The sequence below is a fragment of the Clinocottus analis genome, unplaced genomic scaffold, assembly GCF_023055335.1.
Source record: "Clinocottus analis isolate CAN_PGR_092001 unplaced genomic scaffold, fCliAna1.0.p SCAF_4, whole genome shotgun sequence".
NCBI lineage: Eukaryota > Metazoa > Chordata > Actinopteri > Perciformes > Cottidae > Clinocottus > Clinocottus analis.
In genome coordinates, this window is record NW_027176153.1 from 5,430,353 (window position 1) to 5,443,148 (window position 12,796).

General features: G+C 36.6%; 1 protein-coding gene across 1 annotated transcript in view; it reads left to right on the plus strand.

The window, feature by feature from the left end:
• Positions 1 to 8,222, plus strand: part of LOC137800228 (voltage-gated potassium channel subunit beta-2-like) — a 30,973-nt gene extending 22,751 nt beyond the window's left edge. Inside the window, exons 7-15 of the mRNA XM_068597318.1 lie at positions 628 to 672; positions 1,871 to 1,914; positions 2,088 to 2,174; positions 4,813 to 4,898; positions 5,802 to 5,922; positions 6,636 to 6,730; positions 7,175 to 7,295; positions 7,543 to 7,631; positions 8,036 to 8,222. Of these exons, the coding sequence (XP_068453419.1) occupies positions 628 to 672; positions 1,871 to 1,914; positions 2,088 to 2,174; positions 4,813 to 4,898; positions 5,802 to 5,922; positions 6,636 to 6,730; positions 7,175 to 7,295; positions 7,543 to 7,631; positions 8,036 to 8,125 (778 nt within the window). The 3' untranslated portion in view covers positions 8,126 to 8,222. The remainder of the gene's footprint in view (positions 1 to 627; positions 673 to 1,870; positions 1,915 to 2,087; positions 2,175 to 4,812; positions 4,899 to 5,801; positions 5,923 to 6,635; positions 6,731 to 7,174; positions 7,296 to 7,542; positions 7,632 to 8,035) is intronic.
• Positions 8,223 to 12,796: the final 4,574 nt, after the last annotated feature.

Here is a 12,796-nt window from a genome sequence, read left to right on the forward strand (position 1 = left end):
AGTACCATGTTTTGATTTAATAACTGAAATTGGATGGTGCTTGATTCACAGAATACTTTCAAATGAGCAGGAAAAGGATTATTTTACAGTTTATTGAAACCACCTGTTAAATCATAGACATTGTACATGCATACATGTAACAACAGGTATGTATGTTGTAAAAAAGACTTGAATGTACAATTCAAGTGTGTATGAGCAATTCTATAATAGCTGCTACGGTCAAGTGATATGCTGTCACCCGCCTTTACATTTTTATATTTTGCCAAAACAAAGTCCTTAAACGCATTGTCAATCTCCTGCCTTCCACTGTGCTTTGGTCATCAGTGCATACAGATGCAGCATATCACATATGTGGACAATTATTTACGACTGACAATGTTTTGTGGCTTTATTGTGTTGGGTAGGCACTGGGTTGCGGCCTTTCTGTAATTGTCCCTTGTTTGTGTTTTTGTACATGCAACAAAAGTTCACTACAAGTTCAACATAAAATGCAAGAAGACAACAAAAACAAAATAAAAGTTTGACAAAAAAAAGTTGTCAAGATTTTTTGTCATTCAAATATATTGTTTCATGGTGTCATTTTGAGATAAGAGTCTGATATCTATTTTTATATGTTCTCACATGCAGGCGTTCCAGTTTAGTCATCACCACCAAAATCTTCTGGGGCGGAGAGTATGTATATGTAATTTTATCCTTTCTTTCTTTGCAATTCATTTATTAATGACTTAAAGTTGGTACCCTAGTATCCAAGTAACATTACATGTAACAGTGTGTAATACACTCAGGAATTTTGTTTTTTCTCACATAAAAGTCAAAAGGTGAATTGTTTTTAGAATGCATTACACTTACAGAGGGAGTAAGAGTAAATGTATGGCCTTTTCCAACAGCTTGAAGTTCATGATTATTTTAGGATTATTTTTAGGATTAGTCAAATCTCTCCCCTGCTCTCTGCAGCTGCTCTCTGCTTTGCTGTGCTCCACCCCTCCCCCACAGACAAGCTGGGCACCGTTTTTTTTATTTTTAACATTACCGTAATGGACCGCAAAGTGGAAAGCTAAGATTCTTAGCGTTTAGAATCCGTTGGAATTACATTGATTGCGTAAACAATCAAATAGTTACGGTCAAATTAGTTTTGTATCCTGTTTGCATTTTACTTTCTGTCACCAACGACAGGCTTCGTACTAAGAGGGCCAAATCCAGAAAAAGCCTTTGACAAGTGAACTGGACATTTTACATCTGCACTTTACAAAGATTTGGGCTGTGGGGAATTATTAACTGGGTTAAGATTCTGTACACCTACAGCCACTGTCATCACCAATGGAAAAACTCTTTTTTTTTAAATTCACACTGTACATAGGGACTATGCGCTCTTTTCCTCACATTTTACAATTTCTATTGAACCGTTAGCAGCAGCCATTCGTCAGAACACCTATATAAAAGGAATCCAAACACTTAACACCCATCTCAAGATTGGCCTCTGTGCAGATCATGTATTGCTCTTCCTTCAAAACCCCTACTGATCATTACAGGAAACCATCATTCTACTAAACTATCATTCTACTAATATTCACATTTTTGCCCACGTATATGCATACGCACGTACATTAATCTGCCCTCATCTATACTTTGTGCCTTTTTTTGAGATGAAAAAAAAACATGCACACACACCATACTTCTATACCCTGAATATATGATGTTTCGCTGACTTGTTGTGTTGTCCTCTTGGTGTTATGTCTATGTATTGTCTTTATTTACTGTAAATAAAGGGACTTTGATAAACAATAGGTGTGGGTACATTTATTCAATATAGAAAAACGGATATTAAATTAATTTGAAATCTTGACCACTGATATTAAAGTTTGTCTTTCAGAGCAGAAATGGAAAGAGGATTGTCGAGAAAACATATAATCGAAGGTAAGATTTTAACTAAAGCACTTTGTCTTCATTATCAAAATATTTTTGGGGGTTAAAAAACTAGAAAAAACAACTAGTTGTTTATTGCTGCATGTGTCAAAACAGCCACACAGAATGCTTGCTTGTTGTGGTTGTATTGTGATAATACGTATGCAATTATCTTCATGAAAAAGGTCTAAGGGCATCACTAGAGAGACTTCAACTGGAGTACATAGACGTGGTTTTCGCTAACCGACCAGATCCGAACACACCTATTGAAGGTAGGTATACTTATCCTCCGATAGATGAGAGTCTGGTCTGCTCTTTCTATGAAAGGGACATTGAATTGAGGATTGCTTGGAATGCTGGTTGACCTGATTACAGCGTTGCATATTATAAATCAAACACCTGTTTTGATTTACAAATACACTGTAAAATATAATGCTTCTTGCTGACAGTACAGTTGGTGCAGTGCAGGCGGTGCTATTGCAATGGGCGACTGTGCCTAGAAGATTTGCCGAGGGTCTGAGTGCTAAGCTGTGCACCTCCACGACAGGGCCACACAGAAAACATTTCAATGGGTTTAGTTTTTAAAAAATGGTCTACAACTAAGAAAGAGGTGCTACTTGGAGCTGCTCTAGACGCACTCAGTATGAACAAGCAGATGTTTGTGAGGACCGTACAGGCCTCGCTGACCACAAGAAGCATTAAATAAGTTTGGCACCTCATACAATCAGATATTATGAAAACCATTTGATAACCAATTGATAAAACATTTAAAGATGCTATTGATGACATTGTGCATCGGCAGGTCCGCATAATATTACGTCTGGTGTAAGAAATATACATAAATATAGTTTAACTTTATTCAGATTTTGTGCCAAATCTTTCTACTTCATCAAGGCTATGTTTCACTTCCATTTGGCCTCCTCGCAGTTCTTGTAAATATAGAACTGAAGTAACATCTAGTAACTACTATTTTTCTTGTATGTATGGAATCACGTATATAATCTACTCCAATAGAATAACAATGGGGACAATTGCTACAGTAATCATTATACTATTATTTTAATTACTTTTTTATGTTTTTGTCAGATGTCTTCTGAAATAATTACTTTCCTGTTTCACATCTTCTATTGCATATTGTACTTTTTTGCTAAAACAATTGCATTTTCGGCAGCTGGGAGCTGTGTTCATGGACTTTCGGCAGGAAGAAATTATTATAACACTGGTCAACATTCACAGAAGCAGTGTTGGGCCGTCAGGGCCAGCGAAGCCTTCTCTGCTGGCCTAACAAGAATCATAAAGTTATAGCTATTTTATATATTTATTAGGGCTGGACAGAATAACGCATTAACTCAATGTTAATCTGGCCATCTTTTAACGGCATTATTTATTTGTTCAAGCATTAACTGCATGTTTTGTTTTTTTGCATTGGGAGGGGCTTTTAACTGCCACACAGGTTCTGCACAATCTCTCCAGACAGCATAGTTCAGACCTGGGCGTCTTAAGGCTCTCTCAGTCTGGCCCGCGTGAGGTCATTAAAAAATAAATAAATTAGATGCACGCCATAAATGCACTGAACTGGAAAATATGAAAAGCACTTATTGCTTTTGTATAAAGTTAATCAATTGCTGGTCTTTAACATACATTGTTACGGTCAGCAAGAAACTGAACATGGAGAAAAGAAAGAGTGGCTTGTCCCTCACAGAGACCCTTACTACTGAACACACTGTTTATGTTGTTCTCTGATAAAATACAAATGTTTTTTTTCTGGTAAAAAACGGGACAGTATGAACGCGCCGTGTATTTAGTGGGTCAGTCTGTGACATTCCAGTATGGCCACACTCTACTGCGTGTGTGTTGTGTCTCTTACTCTTACTTCTTATACTCATGATAGTAATACCAGTTACTGTTAGTTATTGTTTCAAAATTGATCAACCAATCAACCAAACCGCCAGAAGGTGTCACTCCTATTGCTTGGAGCATACAGTATGAGAAAATAACATAAGGTCGTAATTGAAGTCCATTCTTCAATTAGAGTATTGGCAGTTTGATCTTTGGTCATGTCAATTTGTAGTTGGGCAAGATACTTAACCCAAAAAAAGTCAGAAAAAATGTTTTATTTTCAAAAATGACCGGATACATCCTTCTATGCATAACCTCAGTAGACTAGACATAAACAACACACGTTGGGAGTCGTTGTCTCCCATCACCCCGAGATGGGACCGGCTCGTAGCAAAGAAACAAGCTCAGGGCTCCAATTTGGCGTAGTGGTGAGTTATATTTTTAAATGCACTTTGTAATGGTCTTTATGCCGGTCATATCATTTGATTATGTCATATTTATTGCCCACACCGTGACGGCCGGTCCGTGAAAATATTGTCAAATATTTTAACATTCATTTTTATTTCAGTAGCCCAATATCACCTCAAACTCCAAGATAAGAGGAGTTCCCTTCAAAAGTTTTTTTCACTGGTAAAAAAAAAAGAATAAAATACAAACTTTTATTTTATTTAGGCCCCCCGTCCCCTGTGAGGCCTCCCCGCGGAGCGGGGCTGCGGGGGTAATCTCTAAGGGAGTGTATCTATCAGTATTTCTGCCTGTCTCTCTGTCTTTGTCGAGCAACAATATCTGATAAATATTCATTTGTTTAATAAACACCATTCCAAAAGGTCTACACGAGGATCAGCCTCATTCATCACATTCTTAAAACTTTAACTTGCCAAAAGAATGGTTACATCATTGAGGAGTTTAACAGATAATGTATTATTGGTTAGCCAAGTCAGTTATTGCAGTTTCTTATCATAAGCAACCATAAGCCCTCATGCAGAATTTTCTTGTTTTTTTCTGTCTTTTGTAGTCAGTCAGATAACTGCTGAAGCATTGTTACAAATCTAATCTTAATATACTTTTTAGAGACGGTGAGAGCGATGACCCATGTGATCAACCAGGGGATGGCCATGTATTGGGGGACTTCAAGATGGACCTCTGTGGAAATCATGGTGAGTTCACATGTAAGTCTAAAAATAACACCTTCACATGTCCATTTCATTCTTTGACCCAGCTGAGTTCCTGGATTTAAATCAGACTGTTGTAATTTCTAGGTTCCTTTGAAATCTACCACATGTTAGTATAGTTAGTTGGACCTAATCAGACTCCGACGCACAGTAAAATGATTGAAACAATTCATTGCAATTTACTGCTGAAAATGCACTGGAATGCTTAAAGCTGTAATATTTGAAAAAAAAAAATGCTGAAAATTCCAAAAAAAAGGAAAACAACATTTTGAAGCCCAAAAGCATTAAACTGCACTGCTGAAAAACCTTGTAGCAAAAAACTTGAAGCAAAACTTTATCTAAAGAATCCCAAAGCTGAATCACAATGTAAAAAAAGCTGGAAGCCAATTGATTTTATTGTCAGAGTAATAGCCTGTATTATTAGGGTCCGAGCGACCGACAGAGTCGGTCCAGCAAGGACCCTATTGTAATTGTAGGGGGTATTATTATTATTATGATTTTTATTTTTATACATTGGGCGCCTTTTTGGGGGACTTGTCATACTCCAAAACTCACCAAATTTGGACCGCTTGTTAGGCCTGGCGAAAATCGGCATCGGATAGAGGCGTAAAAAAAACAACCAAAAAATGGCTCTCTAGTTATTATTATTATTGTAATTGTGTTGTTTTATATAAGTATATCTTTCATGGTCTGGTCTGGGTTTGTTCGGGCACATGTTTAGATTGTCTGATTATCCTTGGGTCAATTCAAGATCAGTTTTTTTATTTTGAAATTGAATTCATGCACATTGGATTTGGGTAAATTTCCCATGTGTTTGGAGTTGGTAATAAAAAAAATTGGGTCAGTGAAGACTTGCGTAACTGAAATTGTTTCCTGTGACTCCTGTAGGAGGCATACTCAGTGGCGCGACAGTTCAACCAGATCCCACCAATCTGTGAACAAGCAGAGTACCACATGTTCCAGAGGGAGAAGGTTGAAGTGCAACTGCCTGAACTCTTCCACAAGATAGGTAAGCGCCTGTGAGAAATCTCCCCTAGTAATTACAATAGTGAAGAACTAACTTTCTTCATTAGTATAATGAAGAGAGTATTTTTTTGTTTATGTTATATTGTTTACCTTGCTAATTGTTGGGAAACCGAGGCCATTGGTATTGAGGGACACTATAATCCAAAACCAAAAGTAATAGTTCTCCATGTTGATTTATCAATCAAGATAATTTGTTCGCGAGTTGCCAAGTTTTGGAGATATCAGTATTATCTGATTATCTTGAGTAATTGGGTAATGTTTCGAAAATGTTTATTATTTTTGCTCTTTGAACTTTAAATGCTAAAATTGACCAAAGACACTTTGACATGTGACCTGGGATCAAAACCGCAAATCTTCAGATTGAAAGACAACCTGCTTTATCTCTGAGCCACAGCCAGCCACACATACATTGGAGAAAAGGCAGACATCTCGACGGCTGATATTTCCAAAACTGGAAAACTCACACAAAAACAATCTAGATTGATAAATGTCACTGCAAGTAAGAGGAAAATATATATTTTCTTTTTTTGGGTGAACTGTTAAATTATATTTGAACTGTAAAAGCTTGAACCTGATGCTAATCCTAACCTCTAAGTTCCCCATATTGTAAAACTTCAATAAACTTAACAAGTGAGTGAACACAAAACACCTTTGCATGTGACTTGGTCAATTACAAGGCCTGTTTTGGGAATGCAGGCATTGGCGCTATGGCATGGTCTCCATTGGCCTGTGGGATCCTCTCAGGGAAGTATAAAAATGGCATTCCCTCTTATTCACGCGCCTCACTTAAGGTAACTCACTTTTCCCACTTCTTATTGTATTGTGTGTCATCCCCTCAATTAAAATCATACTTATTTTTCCATTCCCTTGTACCAATCCTAACCTTGATCACAGTGGGACAAAAAGCACCTCAGAAAATAAACATCATAGAAATCAAGCAGACATTTAAACATTAAATTAAAAAATACACACACACACACACACATATATATATATATATATATATATATATATATATATATATATATATATATATATATATATATATATATAGTGTTGAAAAAATGTCACTTATATTTAGCCATGCAGATAGTTGTTTTATTTTTTTAGGTTCTAAGATATGTATCTTTGGGAAGCTAACAGGCTAGCACCAATTGTAGTTTCATCTAAAAACTGGTTTACAGTTAACAGTCTCCTCTTGTGCCTTGAGCTTTGTGTTGTGCTGTGTGCAACAGGGTTATCAGTGGATGAAGGACAAGGTCATGAATGAGGAGGGACACCGTCAGCAGGTGAAGCTAAAAGAGTTGCAGGCAGTTGCTGAGAGACTAGGATGCACTCTGCCCCAACTGGCTATTGGTAAAAAAACAAAAAAACAATTGCTCTGTATATTTGTCCTTCATATGCTACCATATCTCACCACAAATGAGGAAACCACATTCACAAAAGACACAGTGTGTATAAATACTAAAGGAATTAAATATACAACATAACTACATTTGCAGAAATACAACCTGTTGTAGTTCCCTTCCCTGTATTGTTGTCCAAATGACTTCCCTCTTTGTCTCATCACAAAAATGTCTTACTGTGCTGGACATTTCCACAGCCTGGTGCCTGAGAAACGAGGGAGTGAACTCTGTTCTGCTGGGAGCTTCCAGAACTGACCAACTGATGGAGAATATCAGCGCAATAAAGGTCAGACAGCATATTATTCATTTTATACAATCTATTTTACAGTTCCATAACCACAGAAAAACATACAATCGTACATTACACGCAAGGCTTTGAAATGCTTTACGTCACTTTCAGACATGTTAAGTTTATTTAGTACCAACCAACAAAATATATTATCCATTGTTGCCTTTAAGTTTTGGTCTTCAAACCAATGTTTAAACCAAGTCGTATAGCACCCACAGCTTCAATTCCCAGACTTCATTACATTGTCAAGTGCTTTACAATATATATATATATATATATATATATATATATATATATATATATATATATATATATATATATATATATTATACTTTCTGCAGTGGAAGTAAGTAAACAGTCTGAGGAATTACAGTAATCCTTTCTTCCTTTTAATTCCACAGGTTCTTCCAAAGTTATCGCTGTCTATTGTATCTGAGATGGATAATCTCTTGGGAAACAAGCCTTATAGTAAAAAGGATTCCAGATCATGAAAGCACCAGTGATGCCTATGACTGAGAAACAGATGCACACATGGGTAACGTTTAGTCTGACACATGTTGAACAACAAGCTAAAAAATATGGGATTACTCATTTCACCAATTAAATACACGATTGAATTTCTTGTTCATGTTTGCACTTATTGCCACTTAATAATAGCAAGTGTTATTATGCTGTGTTGTTTGAACATCAACTTCAAGGAAACAAATAAAAAGAATGAACCGCTGTTCAAAACAGCACTGAGAAAGGCTCTTCACTGTCTGATTGTTGCCTCAGCATGTCGCAGAGTGTGTAACTTACTAAACGAAACGTGTTGCACAATACCTGTAAACCTACTGAGCACCAAACATTATGGTATGACGCTTTAGCTCTTTCAGCATAATGACGGATATGTTGAAACACTGTTAATACCGGTGTCTGGGTTTAGTTATAATCATAGCCCTTTTCCAAACACTTGTATTTGTTTTAGTCAGTTTAGGCATTTAAATATAGTCACATTATTTTCCTGTAGGTCATGTATGATTTGTTGTGAATGTATTTGTGAATTGTACATGGTGTGTTGTTTTACACTGCAGTTAGCCATCACAAATGGGTTTTTGAAAAGAGGGTGTTATTTAGTCAAATTAAATAAACATTTTACGCCACGAAAAAAAATGTACGGAAGACGGTTCCAAGCAAAAAGAGGGTTTATTAATTAACTAAGGCGGCTGGCTAAGCCCAAAAACAGACAAACATAGAATGGCCTCTCCCTTGCTGGTCTCTCCCTGACCATGCGCAGCGGTAGAGAGTGAGCGAGAGATCCCCGAGGCAGAGCTTTAACCTCCGCAGAACACCGGGCACAGGTGCTTCACATTTTGATGACCTTCTCCTTTCCTGCAGGTGCTTCTCGGTGATCTCCTCCCTCCTGTTACATAAAGGAGACAGACAAGGCAAACAGACACAAACAGGCAAACATACTAGGGGACCGTCACAGAACATGCAGTGAAGCTCTGGCCTATAAGCGGGGTTAATTAAACAATGAAAAAATAACATGGTCCCCCTTAAAAAAAGAAACTTTTAATCTCAAAGGGACTCTTCTGGTTAAATAAAGGTTTAAAGAAAAAAAAATCTGAATTGCACAGAAGTAAACAACAAACTAAACACAAAAACAACGATTACTAACGATTAAACCAATTGTGCTCTCCCGCTGTGTCCTTCACAACACATGGGAAGAAAGTGTTGTCCGGTGTCACGACCTGTCTCTGCTGGCTACAAAGCACAAGATGGAGAAAAAAAAATGACATGACAAAGTTAAGGCGTACAGACCTGATGCAACACCCTTTCTTTATGTCAATACATCTTTGTTAACTCACTTATTTGTACATGCTTTACCATGTGTAAAGCATGTACAAATGCTTTAACCATGTGTGACATGTGTTGACTATGTTGAATATAATATTCCCTGATGGAAAATAAGAAAAATGATTATCAATTTACTTAATTAGCAGTTTTCTGCCAGAACTCCTCTCTACCTTACTTGCTGCAAGTGTTGCTTTTCACTATTATGTTTTTCTAAAAAAAGATCTGTTTTATTCCTAATTATTAAACACGACCGGCGTAAGCAGATTTGTGCCACATAGAAAATATTTTGCATTACTTTTTTAAATGAACACTTCCAAGCTGTCAGTTATATAGAACAGTGTTCTTCTTGACCATGAACCGCAATGCTTTTTGTCCCTCTCCTCATTTTTTGTCCTCTCCTCTCCCCACTCCCCACAGTAAAGGTATAATCTTTTTTAAAAGAGATCCAATATAAAGTTACTGGCACAATAATGATAAGTTAGTTAGTTTAACATTTCAACAGTTATCACTTAGTGTTTTCACAGCCTCAATACAACATAATGACCGATTCTATCCATAACTCTTGCAAGACAAAATTTAATTACGTTTTCATTGAATCTGAGTCAGCGTGACTAAATCAATCTGACTGAAAACAGACCTGTTATAGCAGTGGTTAGCCGAAGCTCATTTTGATAATTATATTTAGTCATTTCAGTATCCAGTATTCATGACATATAGAAACATAGCAATGTTTACTTGTATTGGTCAAAACCTCAAGAAGACTACCCACCAACGTACATTACAATCTATTCATGACCCAAAGAAAATTGGTTTGCCTAATTTGTCAATCAAAATGTGTTGCCTGGATTTCTCCTTCCTTGTATGTCTTTCTCATATCGTTAGTGAGACAAGCTGAAGAGCAAGAGGTGACTGAAGGGAATGAGGACACGTCTAAGAGAAATGAGATTTACCCAGTTCCCATCTAATGTTAAATTAATCATACACAGTTTGAACATGTATTCAAATACTCCACACGGTTTGTGTCAAAGTGGTACAAGGTTTGGGCTAAATTCCTATAATGTTAGTGCAGCCCAAGAAAAGCATTTGATCAATGAGGAAAGCATCTTGTTTAGATATGTCTACTATATTTTCTTATCTGGAAATTGTAGTGTTTTGTGTCAAAAGATTTGTTTTCACATGAAAAGAAAATTAGGACTGGGACTTCACAAAACCCATCCATTTCATTTATTAACAGTCCTACTTGTCTGTTTTCTGAGAGGCAAAATGCCCAATAAGGTATTTACAAAAGCAATGTGAGTTTCAATGACATTTCTGGTTACAGGTACATGCAGTTGTGTGTAACAGACAGCTCCATTGACTAACATAACATACAATCAACATAACATACACCAACCTATATAATAGATACTAACTTGTAAAGTTGACATGAAATTCCACTGGAGTAAAATAATGAAATGTAGGCCTACACTATAGTTCACAGTAATAGTGGGCTGTCAAACATGACTTATGTTTTGATATGTACTGTGAATGGTGCAATAGAAGGAGAAAAAAAGGCAATTTTAGCAGGAAGAATATATTTGGTAAAAATATACACTAAACTTTGAAAAGGGTACACAGATTTTTGTATGTCAACCATTTGGCTATTTGCACTGAACAGAAAATAAAAAATGTTAGCATTAGAGACTGACAATTCAAATGACAGTTTACTAAAGTGACATTCAGTCTCTTATCTACTTCCGTTACATAATTAAAAATAATCTCACCATAAAACAGCTTATATGTTTCGTCTTTGATGTACTATCACTGAACATTTCCAAACAAAGGTACTTTAAGTTTGCATTAAGTCATAACCAGTCCTTGTACTCAAGTAATGGCATTTCAATGGTCCATTTTTTTTAAAGACACAATTTGGAGAATTTGAAAATGTACAACAATGGCGTCCCCTTGCCATTGGTGTTGACTCCATTCCATTATACCTAAGAATTGTGTCAACATTGGACAATTACACATCCTGTGATTTACAATAAATGTGAAGGTTCAGTGCCGGAAGTAGTGTGTCCTTTCTGCAGCTATTCAAAAGTAAGGGTGTAAAGTGATGGTAAGTGTGTGACTATCTAGGACACAAGAAATGTCATCATGTCACAGACATTCAATTGACCTGTGCCTGTTTATTAAACGTAACCACAATCATTCTCTTACCATAGGATACTAGCTGCTGTGCTCAGATATTTGAAGGGCATTGTCACTAAATACAATTTAGGATTTTTTAGAATTGTCCAATAATGACACTTTTGTCTGGTGATATGGTTGATTTACTCATGGTTTTTGTGAAAAGTTACTCTTGAACGCTGAACAGAGATTGCAGCTACAGCCAGTTGGCGGCCAACATGTATGAAAGTTTTGCACCTCAATTAACATTAACATATGCTTTGATTAAAATGATATAATTCTTCAACATATAATACATGATTAAAAAGGTTGTGATAAGGGCTGACATGGAGACATAGCACACATAAACTACTGCCGACTGTTGGCACCAGGAATCTCAACGACACAAAACTGACTCTTGGCTGTATGTCGGGACCTTTTGATGTAGTGCACAATTTCTGCAGCTTGCGCAGACTGCTACACTAATACAATAAAAGTTAATAAAATAAACACACTGCATGAGAAGAATGTGTATGTTTCCCTATAAGCTACCTGCTGAATTTTTTACAACTAAACAATTTCAGATTAGTTGAGTTTTTGCGTAAAGCAGCCTTATTAAAATCTTGCAGCCAGGAGAAAAACAATCCCATTCTGCTGAGAGTACAGCAAAATTTGTAGCAACTGTGTGAGACAACTATGTCGTCAATAAAGTGGTCACTCAGTATATTTTTTGACTGCATAAAATGTGTTATTAGTGATACTGTTAACACTGGTTTGTCACAGGCACCCACCAAATCTAATATTTTATGTTAATCCACGCATTACATGGATACCAGTTAGCATTTAATACTACACTGTAAAAGTGGGATTCTGCCATTAGAAGCATATCAATGTTCTTGATAGGCACACTGAATTGTTGGAGGATTACCATGCTGTATACCTTACTATATTGGTGTACACAAGGCTAGTTTATACAGTTTCAGAACCTTAATAAAATGATCCCCAATTTGATTTGTGAATAAATTCAAATAAACGAAAAAATCCATCCAAATAACTCCTACAGCAAGGAAAGCTATTAGAGATCCCAGACCTCCTGACGAAGGAGGATGTAGCATCCTCATTGTCCTGGGGAGGTAACTGGTTGTTTCCCCAACACGTTCAACAGGCCGTTAAAC